The sequence below is a fragment of the Capsicum annuum genome, chromosome 3, assembly GCF_002878395.1.
Source record: "Capsicum annuum cultivar UCD-10X-F1 chromosome 3, UCD10Xv1.1, whole genome shotgun sequence".
NCBI classification, from domain to species: domain Eukaryota; kingdom Viridiplantae; phylum Streptophyta; class Magnoliopsida; order Solanales; family Solanaceae; genus Capsicum; species Capsicum annuum.
In genome coordinates this window covers 236317503-236327257 of record NC_061113.1, presented here as the reverse complement: position 1 = coordinate 236327257, position 9755 = coordinate 236317503, and the positions used below count along the sequence as shown (strand labels likewise).

Below are 9755 nucleotides of genomic sequence, written 5' to 3'. Positions count from 1 at the left end.
TTATACAATAATTTAGAAATTGGACCTCATGAAACCCCATTAGTTGACACTTGTTGTGCTAGCATAGTACCTAAAGCTAGGAGTTTATATAACTTGTATCAAGTTGTAGAACAAAATATTGGGTCGATCGAACCTCCTACTTCTAGACGTAGATATGATGATTTAGATGACGAGATGGGCGGAGAACTTGGTCTTCAATGTTGTAGGAGTAATGATTTTGATTCGTATCTTTCGCAGGATCGAGAAAGTATTAGAGATGAAACTGAAAAACAACAACTTTTTTCATGGTGGAAGACCCATATCAGACAATTTTCAAAACTTTCAAGGATGGTTCGAGATTTGCTATCAACTCAAGCTTCTTCAGTTGCTTCGGAGCAAGCATTTAATGCAGGAAGATTTATTATAGGAGATCATTGATATTCGTTAGCAAGGGATAGTTTGGAGATTTCAGTATTATTTAGAGATTGAATCAATGCCGAACGAAGAAATTTTGGGCTCTCCAAATTACCGTCCCATGTTGAAGATGAAATAGATGAAATTTTTGAGGAAAATAGTGATGATGGAATGGAAGCAATGGAGTAACAAGGAAAAAAACCAATTCCGAAAGATTTATCCGCCGAAGAAATAGAAAAGTTACGCAAAAAATATTATAGACAATTTAGATATTAATAAGATTCTACAATAGAGATCTAATTCAAATAGAACCCTTCCTAAAAGATGGCTGCATAGATTAGATTTTCTTTTAATATCTTTGTAATAAATGTACCACATATGAAATTTGAATAAATATAACGGCTATTCGCCTGATTTTATTTTAAAATTTGTCTTTTATTTATTGCAATTATGGAAAAAAAAATTTAATACAAAACTTTATAAAGTTAGGAAAATTTTTAACTTTATAACTTAAAATTATATAAATATAATTTAACTTCTTAAACTTATTAAAAATATTATATTAATTTAAACTTAAGGATATATTTTTAAGTTTAATATATTAAAACATGTTATATTTATTAACTTAAACTTAAGATATATTTTTTAAGTTAAAATTTTAAACTTTTTAAGATCTATTAAAACTTAAACCTATTAAAAAAAAGTTAATAAATTATATAAGTTAATATATAAATTAATATATATAAGTTAAGGCCCTTAAGTTAATATATATATAATTTAAATTAGAATTAAAAAAAGAATGTACCGGTATGGTGTCCCTTCCGATAATGTTTCGGTGTCGCTTCGATTCCACATTGGTAGCCAACGGACCGATGCAAACAGGGGAAAAATTCTGGTATTCCGGTAACACCGGTTCCGACGTCACAAATTGATAAGGAAGTTCCGGTACCGGTTTCGATTCCGGTTCCGATTTCAGTTCCAGTCAAACCAGTTCGAAGGTACCGATTTCGGTCCATTGCCAGTCTTATATCTAACTCGAAAAGATTCAAAATTCATAAAACTAAACATGGTTTATACATATATAAATTTTATTTTAAAGCAAGTGTTCATGTTGAGTAATAACTTGGATTGGGTTCATGATGAAATGACATTCATAAGTTGAGACTAAATTTAACAATCATACATAAACGGAAAAAAAAAACACTCAAATCATAGGCTATTTGTCTCATTTCGGATCGAATTATACGGCATGCTTCTTAGATTTCTATCAATTACTTGACATTTTATTCTTACCAATCGCAAATAACTTAATGCTCCATTATTTTTCACTTGTTGAGATACCGAAAAACTCATTTAATTCAACACATTAAATCACAAAGTGAAGGGTTAATGTGAGAACACGTCCAATTTCGTAGAAAAATCCAACATTTGAATACGTTAAAGTTTACTAAACAATTACAATCATCATATTCAAATTAATACTGAAAATGTAATTTATTTATGCATGTACTTTTCAAGTCCTATCATTTTCTTTTTGAAACAAAATATGTTAAGCTGAAGATATAAAACAATCTCTTATGACCAATTGGAACGAGGAATCTAGAAGTATAAATTAGAAATCCTACCGGAAACTCTTATTTTAAAATAAAAATATATGTATTCAGTTTCTTAAATCCATTGAAAGGCTGATGAGCTTTGGTAAATATTTTAAAAGATTATAGATTTGGCTATATCTTACTCCTCCCTTTCAATTTGTTCTTTTTATTTACTATTTTGTTCGTTTAAATAAAAATGTTTTTTTAATTTCTTGTATAACTATTTAATTTTAAGTTTTTACTGACATATCCACAAAATCAAAAATATTTTAATATATTTTACATATTTTTAACAACTTGTTTGAATTACGATAGTCTATTAGCTATTGTATTATATTATTAGTTTAAATATCTTTAATTATTATTTAAGTTTTATTATATTATATAATTAACATCAGGTGATGAACAAAAATCCCCTTTATATAAGTACTAATTTGATGTGATCTTACTCTTTTTTCTTTTATTTGTATTATTTAATATTTCTATTTTATCCTTTTATCCTACTTTTTTAAGTTAATCTATCTTGTACCTTACTTTTGTTAGTATTAATTTATTTTTCAAAATATTCACGTCTCGTGTTATTATATTCATTAAAATATTCCTATACTATACAATGTGAATGCATAACTATTCAAACAAACCAATTAGTATTCATTTCACAAGGGCTATTTGTGCACTTCCCCCCATTACATAGTAAATCAATTCCTTGTTTGTGCAGGTGAATTTGTAATGGACACATCTCGCTCGCAAGACGAACCGGACCACGACCTTTACACAATCCCTAGTTACACCAGTAAGTAAACTATTTTTTTATAACTACGGCTCATTTTTTACGCATCTCGACTATCATTATTTCTTTAAAAATAGCTCTAATTTTTATAATTTTTTGATAAACTTGGTGTTCGGCTAATTTTGGTGCACTTTGAGACACTATTTATGTGAAAACAGCTCTAATTTCTGCAATTTTTTTCAAGGTTGGTTTTCTTGGCAAAGCATACACGAAGTGGAAAGGCTATCATTGCGAGAATTTTTCGATGGAAGTTCGATTACAAGGACACCCAGAATATACAAAGAGTATAGGGATTTTATTATTACATCCTACCGTGAAGATCCGACCCGAATGCTATCGTTTACGGAGATCCGAAAGGCGTTAGTGGGTGATGTGACTGTGTTACATAAGGTGTTTACGTTTTTGGAGAAGTGGGGTTTGATTAATTTTGACCCGAGTAACGCGGCTGCGGCTGCGGCGGCGGTTGGTGGTGTTGCGGAGGAAGAGGATAAGGAGGATGAGAAGTGGAGGATTAGGGTTGAAGAAGGGGCCCCACATGGGGTTAGGGTTGTGGCAGCTCCGCATTCTTTGAAACCACTGATACCTGTGAAGGAGGTGGTTATTGGGGATGGAGGTGGAGGTGGTAGGGTGGGTGGTGTAGTAAAGGTGTCGCCTTTGGCATCGTATTCTGATGTTTATGGGGAGTTGGTTGGGGTGGAGAAGAAGGAAAGTGTGGTGTGTGAGAGCTGTAAAGAGCAGTGTGCTTCGGGTTATTATGAGTACAACAAGGTACATTGTGCAATTTGCCTAAATTCTTTGCTGTTTTTTGATTGACTTGATTATTAGTTATTCGTTAGTACTATAGTTTAATTGCTATAAGTGATGGAATACATGGGTAAAGTTGCTGCCATGTGACCAGGAGGTCACAGGTTTGAGCAATGGAAATAACCTCTTGCATAAATACAACGTAATACTGCGTACAATAGACCCTTGTTATCCGGCCCTTCCATGGACCCCTTGCATAGCGGGATCTTAGTGCATTGGCTACCTTGTTAAGAGTGATGGAAGTACGGTTTGGTGTTCAAGAAATATCCTTTTGAACTCGAAATTGAAACGAGGAATATATGATCAGGAATTAATGCATGATATGTCTGATCAGTTTTATTTTGTAAAAGCAATGTGTATCCTGTGGACATGGTAACTGGTTGTTTATGTTATTTCTTCTTGCTTACTAAGTGAGCCGTTGCAGAAATCTTTGTTGAGAGGCAATTTGTGTGGATGAGTACTCAAAATGCTATTCTGTAGAACTTAGATGAGCTGCAATTTGTAGTTTGACTTTGGTTTTTCTTTTTTCTATAGTTACTCTTGGTGGTTGTTAAAATTGTATATATAATAAAAGACCAAAAAAATTGTTAGGAGATATATTAAGCTTTAACCTCAAGACACAAAATACCCTTTGACGAAACATCTTTATCAATGTTTGCTATATGTTTAGAAAACCTTACAAGGTGCTACCTCTTCAAATCATAGACCACATTTCTTTGTTTTGCACTCACTTGTCAATTTCTTACAATATTTTCCGTCTGAGATCTTTTAATAAATAAGATGTGTATGTTGGTGAATGGATGATTTTACAGGCTGATCTCTAGCATATGTCATGTACTTTTAAGGGAAAAGGCATAAGTACCCCCAGGCTATCACCAAAGTTCTAGGGACATTCTTCATCTTTACGGTGGTCCTATTATCCATGAACTATTTTAAAGTGGAATGAACACATCCTTAAAACGTGATAGTCACATATATATTAAGTTGTGCATTACACGCGCTTGACAAATCATTTTATCAATTTGATTTCTTCCCTTTTTTTTCTCTTTTCTTCTTCATTCTTTCTGCTCACCTTTTGGCTTTGACTAGTAGCTACAAAATCTCCATGGAAGGCCCTCAAGCTTTCTAAGGGAGTTAAAACTTCACCAAAATCAATTTTCTACTTTATATTTTCATTCTCATCTCCTTTTTCACCCTTTATTTCACTTCCAAATTAACTAAATCCTCAGCCAAATTCATTTCAAAGATCTGTCATTAGGAACCCAAGCTAAATGAATATCAAACCTTCTACTGCATATCCCAATTCTAGAGAAAGAAAAATAACTCAAACTTATCAAACTAGTTGGAAAGGTTTTAGTTTGCTATTTCAAATGTGATTTCCTCGTGGGAGATGGATTCCATTTTTTCCGTGTGGGAGAAGGTTTACCAATAATGGAGTTTTGTGATTTCTCCACATATCTGGGTTTCTTTTACTTTCCACGTGTAACATTTTCTTGGAAGTGTGATTTGTTTGTGTGTGAGAAAGAGGAAGATGAGTAGAGGATTGAAAAACACCGGAAAAAATTTGCCGATGACTTCTGTATCCAGTGAGCATGTGAGAAAATTAATTGTTTTTCAAAAAAATACAACAACAAACCCAGTGTATTCCCACATAGTGAGGTCTGGGGAGGGTAAGATGTACGCAGTCCATACCTCTACCTCTAAAGAAGTAGAAAGGCTGTGTTTTTCTAAAAAAAATGAAAAATGAAAAATAAAAATAAAATTTAACTTTCTTTCACAAAGAAAGAAAGGAAAATAGTTCAAAAGACAGTAGCTTAAGTTTTAGTGTTAATTAATTTTGTGTACTACTTGGACATGTTTCCATTTAATGGGATTTTAACTTATTTTTCTCCTCTCACATGCCTCCTAGAGATTGAGCACATTCTCTGAGTCACCACTCAGCATTGAAGGATATATTTATTACAATTTGAAATAGTTCGGGGGGAGGCCTCGTAAAGAAAAGGTGTGTCCAGTTTTGGGGGATATTTCTGCCTTTTTCCTAAAATTAAGTTATGAATGATGCCAAACAAACGAAAAATAACTTGAAAATTGGTATATTCAGAATAGCAGCTGTCTTGATTGCTCTTGGTTTTTGTCAGGATGTGAGCATTAATTTATGCGAGAAATGTTTTAAAAGTGGTAATTATGACAAGAACAAATCGACAGATGAATTCAAGTTAATGGATGGGGCGAACCCTAAAGCCAACTGGACTGAAGCAGAAACTTTACTCCTATTAGAATCTGTACTGAAGCATGGTGATGACTGGGATCTTGTTACTCAAAATGTCAAAACAAAGAGTAAACTGGATTGTATCTCAAAGCTTATACAGTTGCCATTTGGGGATCTTATGCTTGGTTCTATTCATAGAAAGCTTAATTTTTTGGACAAGAATGGTGAGGTAAGTGGCGTGGATCAAGCTCAACCAGCAATAAGTGAGTCTGGAGAAACTCCTGGAAATCAATCTCACGAGCAGAACCAGGAGCATCAACAGAATGGAGATGCTGAAGACGAAACCCCTCCTCTCAAGAAAATACGCGGGGCTCCAATTTCGGAAGCCAGTAGTTTCCTGATGAAACAGGTTCACATTCTTCTATTACAGTGGACTATTTTTTTTTATTTTTTTTTATGAGGTAATAAGTTTATCATTAAAGGCATTAAGAAGATGCAAGTCAAAGGTGAATACAGAATGAAAGAATGTGACTTCTCATGTACCTACTACTCAGCATTGTTGTCTTTCTAGTTGATCAAATGATGTTCAATTTTTGTAGAAAAGCAAATGGAGCAAATAGCCCATTAACGAAATGTTTAGCCCATTAATGAAATGTTTAACACAGGACCTTATCAAAAAGAAATGTTTAACACAGAAGAATAGGGAGTCCGCGAATGAAAACATGATATATATGGATTTTTTTGACTGTTTTGAACATTTCAAGATGTGAAAATGTTTTTTGACTTGTGGTTGGAAAGTAAATTACCGAAACTTGATGGGAATTGGTCTTGAGGTGATCTTGCTTAATTCCGCTTCCACCACTAATTGGTTTTGTAAACAATAAGTGATCTGTACTCTTCAGGTAGCTCGCATCTCTGGTGCTGTTGGTTCACATATCACAGCATCTGCAGCTGAGGCTGCTGTTACAGCCCTTTGCTATGAGAACCAGTGTTCCACTGTGATTTTTGATGAAGACGACGATGGATTGGGATCGATTGCTGATATCAGTGAGACAGAGAGGTAACTAGTACTCCCTCCGTCCTTTTTGGTTGGGATAGATATATAATACTTCGTCCGTTTCAGATGTCGGTCTATCTGTCTCCTTTCCAGAAATGGTTTAGTTTTATTCCAAAAGTACCATTCCCTTTATAAGCTATTTAGAACAAGTGAATATATTGGGCTTCCTTAATAATAATTTACAGAGGGTAATTTTGAAAAGTACCTCAGGACCTCTTTTCATCAATTGTTTAAAAAAGTGGTGACAAATAATATGGGACAGAGTGAGTATGTAACTATAGACTTCTTGTGCAAATTTTTTCAGTGGTTGTGCAGTTCATCCCGTGTAATTTCTGTTATGTATGTTCAGCATTTTTTATGTTTGTATCTTGCTTTCATTACATTTTGGCTTAATTATCGTTACACAGTTATAAATTTACTCCGTTTTAGCATGAAAATGAATGTCTTATTTTCAGGGCGAGTCAAGTCGAAAGTGCTGAAGGGGTGGAAAAGCCTGGCAGATCAGGTATTTTCCATGATAGGCATCATTTTGTCTCTTTTAACTTTCAATCCGAGTGTCAGACTGCAGCAACTGCTAAAAGTTTGTTCATGTTGACCACCTGCAGTCATGTATTAACATGTAAACGTGGTTATGATTTCTTTTTATTAACTTTGGGGTTCCATTGTCTTGCAGAGACAGAGGTGGATGTCTCTCAGAGGAATACTATACCACTAACTTTACGTATGAGGGCTGCAACTGCAACTGCTGTAGGTGCTGCTGCTGCTCATGCCCAATTGTTGGCGGATCAGGAAGAGAGAGAAGTAGAATATTTAGTTTCTACATTGGTTGAAGCTCAGGTGAGTTTGTGGTTTCGCTTATGCTAAAGGTGAATCGGAACAAGCTTTTTCTACAAGGAAAAAAATGAGATGGGTTAGGAAATAATTCCAAGAGCTTCCATCATATTTGGGGAAGTCAAAACACTTCTGCTATATTATCCTCTGCTTCTCTACATCTTCTCATTTTATAGTTTTCCAAGTTATCCTTGGTTGTTGGCTCGTCTTATGTTCATTTCTACTTTTCCAAGATGAAGAAGTTGCAACGCAAAATGAAACATGTCGAAGCTCTGAATCTGATGATGGAGAAGCAGCATGGCCAAATGAAGGATCTAGAAGAGTCTTTAGTTGCAGAGAGAATGGACGTCTTGCAGAAGATGTTTAGTGCCGGGGTATCTAGATGGAAGGATCATGCTCCGGTCAAATCTCAAAGCAGCAGCGTATAGCTTTGACGTTTCATGAATTTCATATACCGTGATGTTGTAGAGAAAGCTCACCGTTAGTTGCTTCTTCAGTCATTCCCCTGATGATGCTTGTGCCTGGTTTATCTTCAGATGCTTTTGCTGTTAAGTTGAGCTGCGTTATTTTTTCTAAATTTCATTCTTAACTGATGGTCAAAAACACTCCCGAACTATTACTATTTTGCGAGTTTCACACCTCAATTATTAGTTATCTTTTCCTACCTGTACTATCATCTTCTAAACGGAAAATGATGGTTAAAAAACAGAACAGGCAAAGATGCTATTGTTATCTACCAGCGTTCGGGAAGATTGCGCTGACCTTCAAAAACACTCTGTGGTGAATATTTTTCTTCGGGCCAAACACACTAAGATTAACAAAAGCAAATTAGAAGAAAGCACTTCTTGTTAACATTCAAAACAAAGCTGAGCAACCTTTTTATTGAAAGTAGAAGTTTGATTACACTGATTAAGAGAGGTCCTTGGGCTAACACTCAATAATATTACTACTTAATACTTGATAGATTTACCAAATTATGACTAGCTTAATATTAAGTGCACTTAAATAAAACCCAACAACGTAATGCCTTCCTTCGGTCCCTCTTCCTCATGCAATATGAAGAGAAGTGAATGGGAAGGTACCTTATTTTAAATATTACTAGTGAGTCGGAAGGAACCTTATTCTAAATATTACTTTCTCTATTTTATTTTATGCGACAGTATACACCGCCATATAAAATAAAACAGGGTACGCACTTGCTGGTTCCAGCTTAAAGTATGATCATCCCAAGCAGATGCAGTATTTTCCTTTAGGCCCCGTTGCACATGTTGCACTTTGGTATTTGGCCTTCAATGTTTTCTTGCATGCACTTACACATTCTGGGAGTGTGCATGGATTTATGTCAATCCCAATTGCACTCTCCACCTTAATTGGAGCCCAAATAATTAAGGTCACGATCACCATCATTAGCACAAGTATTCCACTCTTCTTCATTGACTTAACTTCCATTAATTTCAAACTTTTTTTCCCCTTTCTTTCTTTATAAGTACTGCATATATAGGGATGATTTTTCACGTGTATTTATAGGGAAAATTTTGTAGTCCGATGATGTCCCATGAAGTAGGTACCAAATATTTAAATGCAGCCTATAATATTGAATACCTGTCTTAGGATTAAACAAAAAATATTAAGATATGAAGTATCACATCCCACTAGCCATAGGAGTATCTTTTTTAGTGTTAATATAAGTTGTGTCCAATAAGGAATCAACGTTTTGGCGATTCTTGCATGCGTAGTCCTTTTCCACATATAACGTAGTACTAGATTTGGTTTAATATGATCCTTGCCCCTTGGACAGTATTAAAATTGTGTTTTAGTGTATGGGGTTTACCAAACTGTCCAATCATATACACAAGTGAATAAATGGAAATTTCTGTTTGTGTGTCTCTTTTGCAAATTTGGGAAATTAATTAGAGCACCAGCACTAACCTATAAGATTCATGGGATTACTATCTTGATTATGTCCCCTAAAGATACGGAATAGCTTAAAAGAAAAACTGTATCTTCCTAGTTTCTTAAGTATAAAAATCGGATGTGAAATGCAGGTGTTATTTGCTGATTTGACAGTAATTCTTT

At 34.4% G+C, this 9755-nt stretch overlaps 1 protein-coding gene across 2 annotated transcripts; it reads left to right on the top strand.

Moving 5' to 3' along the window:
• Positions 1-2605: 2605 nt before the first annotated feature.
• Positions 2606-8323, top strand: LOC107862891 (SWI/SNF complex subunit SWI3A). 2 transcript variants are annotated; one of them, XM_016708595.2, is made up of 7 exons: positions 2606-2781; positions 2963-3546; positions 5721-6200; positions 6694-6851; positions 7304-7353; positions 7522-7685; positions 7913-8323. In XM_016708595.2, exons 1-7 carry the CDS (start codon positions 2718-2720, stop codon positions 8105-8107), a joined length of 1695 nt encoding a protein of 564 aa, XP_016564081.1. In that variant the 5' UTR covers positions 2606-2717; the 3' UTR covers positions 8108-8323. The 2 variants fall into 2 exon arrangements, with proteins under 2 accessions (XP_016564081.1, XP_016564082.1); XM_016708596.2 differs by having other exon boundaries at positions 2609-2781; positions 7919-8323.
• The last annotated feature ends 1432 nt before the right edge of the window (positions 8324-9755 follow it).

What these genes read in the sequence shown, in the direction of transcription:
- LOC107862891 (XM_016708595.2), top strand. Translation starts at nt 2,718, where the DNA reads ATGGACACATCTCGCTCGCAAGACGAACCGGACCACGACCTTTACACA. An exon ending in GATATCAGTGAGACAGAGAG is followed by an intron (nt 6,852 to 7,303) that starts GTAACTAGTACT and finishes TCTTATTTTCAG; the next exon opens with GGCGAGTCAAGTCGAAAGTG. An exon ending in GGAAAAGCCTGGCAGATCAG is followed by an intron (nt 7,354 to 7,521) that starts GTATTTTCCATG and finishes ATTGTCTTGCAG; the next exon opens with AGACAGAGGTGGATGTCTCT.